This window comes from Astyanax mexicanus, chromosome 21 (assembly GCF_023375975.1).
Source record: "Astyanax mexicanus isolate ESR-SI-001 chromosome 21, AstMex3_surface, whole genome shotgun sequence".
Classification (NCBI taxonomy): Eukaryota; Metazoa; Chordata; class Actinopteri; order Characiformes; family Acestrorhamphidae; genus Astyanax; species Astyanax mexicanus.
Window position 1 is genome coordinate 20,355,555 of NC_064428.1, and position 13,305 is coordinate 20,368,859.

Here is a 13,305-nt window from a genome sequence, read left to right on the forward strand (position 1 = left end):
CTGTGGGGTGAATTCTCTGCTGCAGTGCTGTTAGCCAATCAGAGTTTGTATGAATATTCATGAGCAAGAGCCCAAATCCTGTCTTTCTTCAGAGACCACAAATTCAGTGATCGAAAGCAGACTTATACAGAAACACTGTTTTTTCACCAAAAAAAAAAAAAAAAAACGCTCTCATGGATTTCATTCATACTAGAGATCACAAATAGACATTTTAACATAACAGAATTAAAAAATGGTGGAATGAGACCTTTAAGTTTAGGTTAAGTTAAGGTGCAGTAGGTTAAGTTTAGATATTGGTAAAGGTCCAGTTTAGTTTGAGATGTATGTTAGATTTAGGTTAACTCTAGAATTAGATTAGAATTAGTGTAGGAGGTTCTTCCCAATCCACATATTGTAGTAAACATCTACAGTATGGTCTTATAACAAATCACAGAAATTCTGTTTTACTTTACTATTTTTCAATTTTCATTGTATTTCTATATTTTCTTTGCCAATATTACAAATGATACAAAAGACGAATACATTTAAACCTAAATAAATAAAAATAATAAACACACAGACACACAGATAGCGATACTCATGGGAAATCCTTCAGACTGTTGGAACCTCTTCAAGTCACTGCTTACACTGCTTATAGCAAGATACATCCCTGGTGCAATTAATGTCAATCAAACCTTTTTGATCTTTTAGGCTATAGGCTATATCACCACAACAACCAGATCTTGTCCCAGATTGTCCCATAAATCATTTATGCAATAAACTGAATTATTGTTATTTTAATAAAAAGTTTATCTACTGACTTTTAAAAGGGATTTAAAAGGGAATAAGCTGTTAATTCATGAGAGCATCCACACACTAAAATTGGAATATAAAATAATTAACCCATTAACAGGCCAGATTTTTGTCAGTTGTGTACCTGATATTACACCACTAAATCTTGAGGATTTATATTCAAGCATATCAAACATTAAAAACTTTCATTTCCTTGATAAGGAATTTTGATGAAAAGCACAACTGAAATTGTAATAGAAAATATAAAAAAATATTTAAGTAAATCTGCTAATGTCAAAATCTAATGAATAAAATCATAAAATTGGCTCTTTCCTGAACTTCATTTTAAAATCAACATTTTCCTCAACACAAATCAAACCATTCATGTCCTCCAGACTTTTAGTTTTATTATGTTTGTCTAGTTTTTTTAATTTGGGTTGATTTCTGTTACTGATCTGGAATTATTAAGTGGAGTAGTGGAGTGTAAATAAGTTATTTTACTGCAGAAAAAAATGTTTTCTATCACCTACACCTGTAGCCTGTATACAGGACAAGGCATTTTAAATTGACTTCAAAAATAATGATCTCTTTTCAATAAGAAAACACACAAAAAAAATAGGTCAATAATCTTAAATTTTAAAAATGATTTTAGTTATTGAGGTAAAAATGTCCGTATGCAGAATTACTGAATACACTGAATTGATAATGTAGTTACTGTGACAGGCCAAAGTTCACTATAACTACATTATATTACATTATATTACATGTAATTGCATGGCATGTAGGTACAGTACATGTAATTAGTGAACCTCGCTGTGATTGCACTAATGTTAAGGCATGCTAAGAGACTTTAGAAATTAGATTCAGCTTTGAGCTGCAGAAGCGTGAAAGAAAGAGCGAATGCAAATGCGAAAGAAAAGGGAATGAAAACATTGAAGCACTTTCAATAGAGGGGTGTGGCTGAGAGACAGTGATGTGTGAGGGAGAAAGATGGAGCGCAGAAATCAATATTTTGAGGGGTTGTTTGTTTGTGGCTGAGTGGTGTGCACGGGTGCGTGTGTGTGTGTGTGTGTGTGTGTGTGTGTGTGTGTGTGTGTGTGTGTGTGTGTGTGTGTGTGTGTGTGTGTGTGTGTGTGTGTGTGTGTGTGTGTGCGTGTGTGTATGTGTGTGTGTGTGAGTGTGAGAGCGAGAGATGATGAGGTGTCTCCATGTGTATAACTACTGCCTTGCTGTGGACAGGTTGTCATGGCTGCAATTAAATTGGCCTGATAAATCTCAAGTGAGGAGAAAATTTATGACTTCCTGTGAAGGCTCCATCTCACACACACACACTTGTTTTAACACAGTTTTAGGATCTGGGGTCATACTAATGTATATTTATGTAATAATGATGTTTAAAAAGTAGAGAAGTGCATTATTATATCATACAAAATAATATCATTATAATCTTTGAAACTGTAAAAAAATTCCAACGGCGTGAGAAAGGCCAATTGTGCTCTCTCGGGGCTCTGGCAGCTAAAAGGCAAAGGCAAGCCGCATGACCGGGATTCGAACCAGCTTTTTCCTGAAAGCCATGTAATAATGATGTTTAAGAAGTAGATAAGTGCATAATTGTATCATACAAAATATTATCATTATAATCTTTAAAACAGTAAAAAAAAATCCATATTTTGACAATAAGTGAAGCTTTATCTTAAAAGCAGCCGATTTTGTATTTGTTTTGCTATTTACTGTAAAATATATTTATATTTGAGTTAATATATATATATATATATATATATATATATATATATATATATATATATATATATATATATATATATATATATATATATTAAATGGCCTTTAGTTTTGTGGAATATGTTTTATAGTTACATTCAATTATATTGAATATTATCATTTCATACAAACCTTAAGGGAACTTTTACTAAAATCTGAACATCTGTAAAAACTATTAAAAACAGGTATTTTTTTCTGTGAGTGTCTCTGACTCCGACCTTTAACATTATTTTTTCTTCGTATGCATTATAATAATTACAGTTACAATTATAATCTTTGAAATTTGAAAAAAAAAAAAATATATTCATAATAAAAAGTAGCGTTTTATGTTGTAAAATGTTGTATTTGTTTTGCTATTAACTGTAAAAACCTGTAAAACTGTAAAAAGTTACTGCTGTTTATAAAATAGAAAAAAGGTTTACACATATAATTGTTTAAATCTGTCATATTTGATGTAAATAAAACTTTAGTAACATTAGTATTTTCAGTGTATATTTCAGTATTTTAGGTATGAGCATTGTTATTGTAAAATACCCTCAAATGTTGTTGTCAGTCTGCCTGCCATTAACTCCATTACACACACTAAAGATTCCAACTCCCAACATGCACAAACACTAGACGCTTTGGCGTTCTAACTTGCCGAGCTTCTGATTACACACTCCTGGTACTGTTAGTATAAATACCCCCCTGTTTCTGTACCTCGTTGCCCGGTTTTGAATCTAGATTCTTGCTCTCCTGCCTACAAAACTTGCAGAATGTTGCTTTAAAAACGAGTTATTTTCCTTATTTTGAATAGTTTTATAACTGGATAGAAACCCTTTTAAAAAAATGTTCAGTGTAGCAACAAAATGGTTGTGTTATTGGTACAAGACTACCATATACCATGTGTAATTACACATTCTCACCAATGTGGCTCTAAAATCCACAAAACTCCAAAACTTACCGACTGTTGCTTTAAAAAATATATATTTTTAAATATTGTCTTAGTTAAATTGTTTCACTAATAGAAACAGAAAACCCTTTTTTATAATGTTCATATGTGCTACTTTGATATTAAGGTTTTATATAAAATTTTATATAATTTCATAAAAACTAGAAAAAGGAAAAATGTACTTAATCAAGTGTGACCAGCCCCTCTTCATTACGTATTGCATGACCTTAATAACCCAATAACTTTTTTTTATATTTACACATTATCTGTTTGTATTATTATCTGTTGTACTATTGGATTCTTCTTTGTTTTTCTAGTAAAATAAATATCCTTTAAAAGCGCCACATTAGACAAAAGGGTTTTAGAACATTAACAAAATGGCCGTCACCTGTTATAGTGTGACTGCCTGTCTCTGTCATTACTTCTGCCCTCACACACCCCTCACACAACACACAAACACACACACACACACACACACACACACACACACACACACACACACACACACACACACACATATACACACATATGAACACTAGCCATGTCTATTATTCACAGTGTGAAATTCCGCCCTGACAGACACTTGGATATACATTTGCACAGCCACACACACACACCTTTCTTGATATGGCACAAACACCAAAACCACCCACAAAGTGCCAAAGCATCCATCTGCTGTGGCTTTATAAGCTGCTACACATATGTGCCAATACTAAGGTTTAAGGATCTACCTAAAGATAGTCAGAAATGAATTTTGGCAACAAGCCAGCTTGAAGAGAATGAATATCTCACAATCCAAACAGCAGGTCAGCTAATAAATCAAACAGAGAAGATTAAAGCTGTATAATAATGACAGCATTTCAAATGCTTTGGCTTACAAATGCCTCTAAATTACTGCACTGGCAAAGCTTACGCTGCTTCAATACAACGCCAAAGTGAACCACTTTAACTTTAATGGATTAAAAAAAAAAGACGGCAATGCAAACAGAGCAATATGAAGTTATTTGAGTATAAGTTTAGATGTAGTTATTCAAGCTGTATTTAAAAGTTTGATGCACCAAAATATCACAGTAAAAGTGAAATTCCAACAAAGCCAATTCCATTTGTGAAGGCATTATGTAAAACTGGCAGTGGAAATTGTCTCTTGGAAAAAACAAAAAAAACAAACAAACCAACAAGAGATTAAGCAATTAATGCGGTAAGTTCCACTCCTGTCCACTAGAAGCAGTAGTGAACACCGCACATGTAACAGCACCTGTCATGACCACACCCTCTAATTTAGCTTTTATTTAGCCAACATGTTGAAAAGATCGTTTTGGATCATTTATCTTTCAGACCATAACTTCTATAATGTAAATGAAAAGGCTAAATGTATAGACTAATGTTTAGAAGTACAAATAAAAACTCAAATTGCTGAAAATAAAATCTCAGTTGTTGAGAAACTTTGAGGTGAACATTTTTCCCTAATTTGCTAAATTCAGTTGCAAATCTAGGCATTTAAGCACCTTTAAGGCAAGTGCAGCAGAATAATATTACAAACATCCCATTGTTTTGATGTTTCTGCTTTTTAATTTTAGTTTTACTAATTAAGTATTACACTAAATAAGGCTCTACTACTGTTACAAGTCAAAAAAATAACCTTTATACAAGTTCTATGAATAACACTTTTACTAAGAATGTTAAAGAATCTTAAATTAATGGATCTTCAAATAAAGTAAAGGTTATAATAAAAGCTGATGTTGGTAAATGTTAACTCGAATGACCATCTGAATGTTTACCAGACTATTTTTTGTGGGTATTTTTTTCGGTCTGACTAGAAAAATCCTTTTTTAAATGTATATTTGAAGATGTTGTATAGAGCACCAAACGGTCTACGAAGCTTTTTTAGTTCTATATAGAACCTTATTTTTTTGAGACAGGTAAACACAATGTGGATTTTGTAAACACATTATTCAGAACGTCAGGCCAGAAATAAAGCCTTGAACCTGCGACTTGACTGAAGACTGACTATCAAAAAAGAAAGGGTAATAAAAATGTATCTAGTTTCTCATTTGTAGAGCGGGTTTGTAATTTATAAAGAGTGGCGGCGTCTGACAGAGTAGAGCGGTCAGATAAAATCTAGCTGAAGGTATCTAATTCAGGTAGACGGAAACTCGGAAACTTGCAACTGTAATTAAAGTGAAACAGTATCGCCTCTACCCACGTAGCTTGATTAGCGGCTTTAATCTGAGACAGAAGAAGACAGACAGACTGACGGAAAAAAAAGATGAGAAAAGATTTTTTTTTTTCAGAAGAAATGTGTTCCAGGCAGGTATGTGTAGATTAAGTCTTATTAAAAAATAAACCCCAGATTTTTTAAAGTATTGACAGTATTCAATATTTGCTCAAATAAAAAAATAAATAAACAAAAAACATGTTAATATGTAAGTGCCACCAACCCACACCTTGTCTCCGTAGTCTTCTCTTTTTGAGGCCGAAGATTCGCACTTTGGAGAAGATGTCGACTAGGTTGCCGTTGCAGAGCCCCTTGTTCTTGTTGGGGCTTTTCCTCCGTCGGTGGGTAGTGGGTCGGTGGAGGTGTTGCTCTCGGGCTTGTCTCTTCTGGCGGATCAAACCGCTGGCTATCGCCGCTGCCATGTCTCAACAACCACCCAAAAGAAAAAAAAACAAAGCAAGCGGACCACGGCGACCACAGTGACCGCGGCTACCACAGTGACCACGGTGACCACGTTCACGTCGGGACGAAACCGCCCGCTTTTTCCCGGCTTTTCTCGCCTTTCGTAGAGTTTATTGTTTTCTCAGACGCCGTCGTTCGGTGCTCCCCACTCATCACCAGAGCTCAAACGGACTCAACAGCCGGTCCGACAAAGTCCGACAGCCGCGCCTGGTCGGCACGAAAGGCGGGAAAGCGCGCTGTTGATGCTGCTGATGATAATGTCCACGCCGCGTCCACCGCCGTCCACCGGCGCCCACTGGACGGCGGAGGCTCGCTGGGGATCGGGGAGCGTTTGCAAGCCTCGGGGCGACTCCTCAAGCGAGCAGTGAAGCTGCCTCCACATTGTTGTTCAGCTCTGAACGGATGGCATTCGGATTAACCGATTCCTCTCCAAACATCCCGCCACATCTGGGTTTCACCTCGCACTGAGGGAAAGAGGCATTTCTGTTCTGTTCTTTTCTTTTATTTATTTTTTTTCTTCTGCTTCTTTTTTTTCTTCCAGAGCTCTCCTCCTTTTTTGCCCCCACCCACAAGACTAGGTATATTGCGTGAAACAGCTCAGAGTGAACGCAGACGCCCCCCAACACACACCGATGAGTGTTTCTTTTCTTCTTTTTTTTTTTTTTTTTGGTATCCGGGTGTGGCACCGTGGATTGTGCGCGTGTCACACCGAGTTGAAGAGGTGGCGGGGATGGAGGGAGGGAGAAGGTGGGGACGCGAAAGGAATGAAATGTATAGAGAGGAGGAGAGTAGAGAGGTGTAGAGTGTGCACGCGCGCGTGTCTCTCTGTATATATGTGTATACATGTATACACCGAATTGAAGAGGTGGCGGGGATGGAGGGAGGGATAAGGGGGGGACGCGAAAGGAATGAAATGTATAGAGAGGAGGAGAGTAGAGAGGTGTAGAGTGTGCACGCGCGCGTGTCTCTCTGTATATATGTGTGTGTGTGTCTGTATATATGTGTGTGTGTCTGTATATATGTGTGTGTGTCTGTCTCAGGAGGGGTTAATACAAGGCTGTAACTAACTTTGCCTCAGGTGACGCTGCGGGATTTTCCGTTTACGCTCCAGAAAACTCGAGCCGAGGCGCCCGCCGAGAATTCAGGGCTCCCTCCGTTCGCACCGCGCTCACCGACCGCCACGTTCCTCTTTTCTCTTAGGAGAAAAACGGGGAAAGGCACCTGGAATATCGACGTCACGCTAATGAGAGGAAAACCTGAGCCAGAGGCTGTGGTTAGGTAAAGCACGTCACCCAGAAGAAGATAAATAAATGTATGCGCCCATATGCGCGTCTGTTTATCTTTTGCACGGTCAGTTATTCAATAAGTCCCAATTAGTGCGGCTTAGTCCATTTCCATGAGCTCGAGTACAAGTACAAGTGCAAGGACAAGTAAGATCATTGTGGACTAACGGGAACTGTCCGTGGTACTTGGTAATTCTGAGTTGGAAAAAAGGAAAACTTTGATCTCTGCTCTACAGATCAAGGTTTGTCAAATTTAGCAAAATAACTTTAGTTTCAAAATGGCAATAATGGTGAAACCCTTTCAGTGCCATATAGGAACCAATCAAGTATTTCCCTGCTTATGAATAGGGATATACAAAGACTGATTGCCTGCAAATGGAACTTATTGCAGGTGCTTACTGCTTCAGTTTTTAGTGCTTCTTCATGTTAATTGATTTACAAAAAGAGAGAAATCCTACCAACGCATATAAACTCTGCAAACTGCAAAATCATCATTTGATATTTGCTGTACTCAGAAAAAGGTAAGAAACTTGTAATAAGTGTTTCTGCCCCATAAAACACTATAAAACAAAAATAACTTTAGGTCCAGAAAGGCTAGCAATGGTGAAACAAATTCAGTGGCTTAAATGAACAACTATTTTCCTGCTTAGTTGATTGTTCTCCTCTGTGGTGAAGAACCGAGTTGATTCTGGTTGAATGTCATCTGGTTGTCAAAAGCGTTCCAACATTTTTGGTACCACTGAATTAATAAAAAAAAAACTGCACAACAGCTTGGTAACAACTTATCAATGGAACAAAGAATTTAAACATTTATGTCTGGGCTCTATACAGTACACACTAATAAGTTGTAAAACTACTATACTCTACCATAGGACCAGACCAGATAAGCTAGCCTTTATTCCCCATGTGCATCAGTAACCTTTGGGTGTCCATTGACCATGTCACCAGTTCACTGGTTCTCCATCCTTGGAGCACTTGGTACAGATAATTGAAAACCGGGAACACCTCATAAGACCCAATCATCCACACATCCAACACATCGTCTTCAAGAACTGACTGTTCACTTGCTGCATAATATGGATATTCCATCCTTTGGCAGATGCCATTGTAATGAAATAATCAATGCTGTTCACTTCACCTGTCAGTGGATTTAGTGTAATGGCTGACTGACGTATAACCTCGGCCCCTTAAGAGTCAATTAGGAATCCATTATACAATGCTTCTAAATGGAAGATCTTTCTTTCATCGGTATTGACATTATCTTTGGAAGGGGGTCTTTTTGGTTCTATTGGGAAAAGAAAAGTGTCTCTTCTATGGAACTGTTTAATTTCTTCTAGTTCTATGAGTACTGGACCAACTTCAGAACCTCTCCTCAAATGGAGTGAAAATGAAGACATTTTAACACTTTAAACTGGAAGAAGACCACCCAGAGACATACATGGGCTTTAACCTGTTGACCTACTCAACATAGTGAACAAGTGAATCATGAAGAAAATCCCAAGCAAACTGTGGAGTCTGGCCTTCTAAAACACCTCTGATTGAAACCAGAAGACAAATGACTGTCAGGCAAAACTGGGGCAAAGCAATATGAATAGTGATATACAAAGACTGATTGCCTGCAAATGGAACTTATTGCAGGTGCTTATTGCTTTAGTTTGCAGTGCTTCGTGTTCATTGATTTACAAAAAGGGAGAGATTCTACCAACACATATAAACTCTGCAAACTGCAAAATCATTTGATATTTGCTGTATTGAAAAGAAAGATTACGTGCAAAGGTAAGCAATTGGTAATAAGTGTTTTTGGCCCATAAAACACTTTAAAACATAAAAATAAAACAGAAAGGAAAACAAATGCAACAAAAAGCAACAAAAAACGTTTATTTTCAAAATGTAGTCAGCACCCTTTTTTTTTGCTGGTGCAACAAATACATGCTTATTTCTTTTTTCTTTTTTCTTTCTCCAATCCATTAATGTGTTCAAGATTACCAAAAAAATCACTGGATTTAATTTAATTAAGCTTTGATGAGAAAAAAAACCCAAATGCAGCCAAACTTTAACTACAAGAAATAATGGGCGCCCTCAAGGAGAATACACTGTTAGTAAAAGAGAAATATATGTTTAATCTGCAATTTTTGTTTTTGCAAAAAAATAACAGTGTAAATGTCCATTTAAAGGTACCATGTCCCTTAAAAGTTGGGGAAAACAACTACTATAAAGGATTATAATACAAATATATGTCCCATAACTAAAGGTAGGCCTACTAAAGGCTTGTGACAGTGAGTGTAAAAATGAAAAGAAAAAGGTCAAATAAATACAACGACAAAAATAAAAATACGTTCTACTTTATGTACTCGAGTTATTTGCCTTGATAAAAATAGTAGTTTTATTTTATCATTTGAGCCAATATACACCCACAAATGCCCATAATGAAATTTAAAAAACGTTTTAAAAATGTCACCCAACCTACACGGAGCACAGCACAGCTAACTGACTCGCTTTTCTCCAGGACGTGACACGAATATTTCTACTAATTAGCATTTTTTTTCCTCAAAAAGGGAAGGTCCATCTATTTTACCTTTTATTCCACGTTCCAAAGCCTTTGTTGCGCCCCCTGCAGGTAAAACACCAACCTGCGTTTATTCTCTCTCTCTCTCAGACAGACTGATTATTTGTTTGTTATTGTGAGTTATTGTAAATAGAATTGGTTTAAATTCAAGTTCAATAAAAAAGCAAAGTAGATACAAACTCAAGAGAGCCATCTACCGTTTGGAGCCGCTATGAAAAAACGCCTCGTGTTTACAATAAACAACAGTTTTCTCTCTGTGATTCTGTAGACAGGCTGTAATTCAAGGGCTGCAATTCAGCCGCCTCCTTATAACCAAAATATACAATCAGTGGGTGCGAGTGTTTGCCTGTGCCAGCGTGTGTGTGTTTTGTGTGTGTGTGTTGCCATGTCTTTTGTCTCACACTAAGAAAAATAAGTACAGATTTGTACTTAAAAGAGTACTAAGTTTGTTTATGGGGCTGTACTTTATTTAAGGGTACAATAGAGTACTTTTCAGTGAAAGTCTTTTTTTTTACCCATATTTTTTGTACCAGTAAAGATTGTAAAGATTATAAACATTATCATCAACTAGTGCTGGACTATATTACCAAAATTTATATTGCGATATGTTCCTTAATTTCGGTCAATATTATATAATTTTAACATCAATATAAATACTTTAAAGGCCTACGAATCCCTGAAATGGAAATCTGTACCAACTGCTGGCTGAAATTTTTGAAACCTCCTCTCTTTATAAACATAAAAATGGTCAAAATAAATTAATACTCACTTTTACTTGCATACAGAAAAATAAAACCATCACATCCCTGCCAAACATAAACCTATAACCTAGGATATCAACCAGGATAAAGAATACAAGAAGCCTATACATAAACGGAACATGACATCCCTGTCAAATAAACAAACCTATAGGCTTTATCAATTATAAATAACTTAGTTACAACATAAGCTACAAAAGTGCTTATGAGACCAGCCGAGACGCAGCGAGCTGAGCCGAGCCAAGCCAAGCCTAACCTAGCCAATTCTAGCCTAGCCTATCTGGCTAAATGCCTGTGTGATTACGTCATCACGCACTGACGTAGCCCGGCTACCAACACTGATTGTGTTCAGCTCTTAAGAGAATTGACGCCAGTAAAAAACGCCTGGCCGTGACAGATTTTGATTTTGTAAATAATTATGGATATACCACAAAAATGATATCACTGTAATTGAAAATTTCTTATCGCGATAAATACCAATATCGAACTATTACCTAGGGCTATCATCAACTGAATATGTATCAAGAACTTGATGACCCAAAATTGAAAATTGTCTGGCTTTCAAATGAAAATTGTATAATTAAAATATATATTGTTTATTGGTACAGTGATACACCGAATGTAGCTTTTGGCTGGTTAAATTGTACAAATCTTTACTTCCTGCTGTTAGGAAAGACTTTGTATTTCAGAGGGAAAACATCTGACTCTGTAAAGACCAATATTATACCTTTGAGCGTACAGTTAAAGTGAAAGGAAAGTGTACATTTGAGTACAATAAAGTACTTATATGTACCAGCGTGTTGCAGATGTTGCTGGATTTTTACGTCATGTTTTAAAATGAAAATGCGAATAAAAAATATTTATTTATTTATCTTTTTAAAGCGGATGTTACCACAAGGTTCGTGTGCTCTATGTAAGAATAAAAAGGAATAAAAAATGTGAATATGCAAAATGAAGAATATTCAAGAGAAGAAATATATGCGCACGCATGTGTGTAACATGAGGTAGCTATATTATTTATACTTTATTTTATTTTTCATTTAACATCCATAATGCACGTTCTATGAATATTAACCCAAGTCACGCACAGCTCATCTCAACACCACATTCATATTAATCAACACAGCGGTGACTGATTACGTTCACTTAATCAGTCAATCGCTTCTTAACGTCATCGGTTTTCTCCGCAGACTCGGGTTTCCGCGGAAAGCCGAACCCCGGCGCGATCGCTGGCGCGCGCGGCTTTGAAGTGTTAGTTAAGGAGCCGTGAAGAGAAGCAGAGCGCGCTGTAAACGGGATCAGGACCACAGACAGCTCCCACTCACATCTGCTCCAGCGAGCTGCCAACAAACGCCTGGTAGATCCACCACGCAGTTCGCCAAGAGAAGACTTTACACTTCAGTTAACACTCACTTCCAGAGCGCTTCACTTCATACTGCCTTCACCAGACATCAGACAAGAAAACTACAAAACTCGGATCAAAAGTAAACTCGGATTTAAAAGTTACTGAACTTGTTTTGTGCAACCAAAACAAAAAAAATAACACTGTGAAAAAAAACAGCTTACAAAAATGTTTCAATGACTAAAATGTTTAGGTAAAAAGTGTTCAGGTAAACAAGAAAACAATTTGGGGAAATGTAGTATTTTTATTTATTTGTTTATTTATTGCAATATATATTTTTTTACAGCGTGTTTAGGCGCCTCCGTCCTATAATATACATTTTGTTAAGTTTTTATTTATTTAATTTTTTAAGTTGGGCAAGTTATCAAGTTGTACTTTGTCACACTCACTTATTTAAAAAATGGTTAAATGGTGGGAGCTGGAAAACACGTTGTTTTGTGCAACATCAATATCACATTGTAAGAAATATCCTGCTTACAAATTTTAAATCACTATTTGTTTTAATCACTTAGTTGTTTGTGCAAAAAGTCTTAACAAAAGTCTGGGCAACTATACAGTTTAGGTCGGCAAGAAAAAAAAATTGGGGACATGTGTTTTTTATTATTTATTTTTTTTGCACAAGATATGTTTTTACAGCATATTTAACCTCCTCAATCATAGCGGACATTTTCTTCTAAGTTCAGCAACTTTTTGTTAGCAACTTTTGTTGATAAACTCTGTCTTATAGTTGGTTGGTCAAGGATACTATTCATTTTAGCTTGTTTTATAAAAATAAATCCTTTAAATGGTGGCTGAAGTTTTTTTTAAGTCATCCCATTTACTTTTAAATATTACTTTGCAACTCTGGCTTACTATCGGTTTTGTCAAGGATATATGTATATATTTTTTTAAGATTAGTTTTTTATTATACCATGTTAATAACTCAAACTTAAGATAGAATATATGTTTAGAATATATTTGTTTTGAATGTGTTCTGAATGTTTCTGCCAACAAGCTGTCATTACATTGTCATTTTCAATCACTTTCACTTTATCAGACATTTCAAAATTACAACTGTTATGAAGAAGAATAAATGAAGGTCAGGGGCCTGTTTCTATATGAGGTTGTTCTGATGTTATGACCATGAAGATCCACTAGA

At 36.1% G+C, this 13,305-nt stretch overlaps 1 protein-coding gene across 2 annotated transcripts in view; it reads right to left on the bottom strand.

Moving 5' to 3' along the window:
* LOC103025512 (fibroblast growth factor 14) overlaps positions 1 to 13,305 on the bottom strand; it is a 136,583-nt gene that overhangs the window by 53,271 nt on the left and 70,007 nt on the right. Inside the window, exon 1 of one of the 2 annotated variants that reach the window (XM_022674832.2) lies at positions 5,926 to 6,996. The exons of the other annotated variant lie outside the window; for it this stretch is intronic. Within the exon in view, the coding sequence (XP_022530553.1) occupies positions 5,926 to 6,118 (193 nt within the window). The 5' untranslated portion in view covers positions 6,119 to 6,996. Of the gene's footprint in view, positions 1 to 5,925; positions 6,997 to 13,305 lie in introns of those variants that run through there. 2 annotated transcript variants of the gene reach the window in all.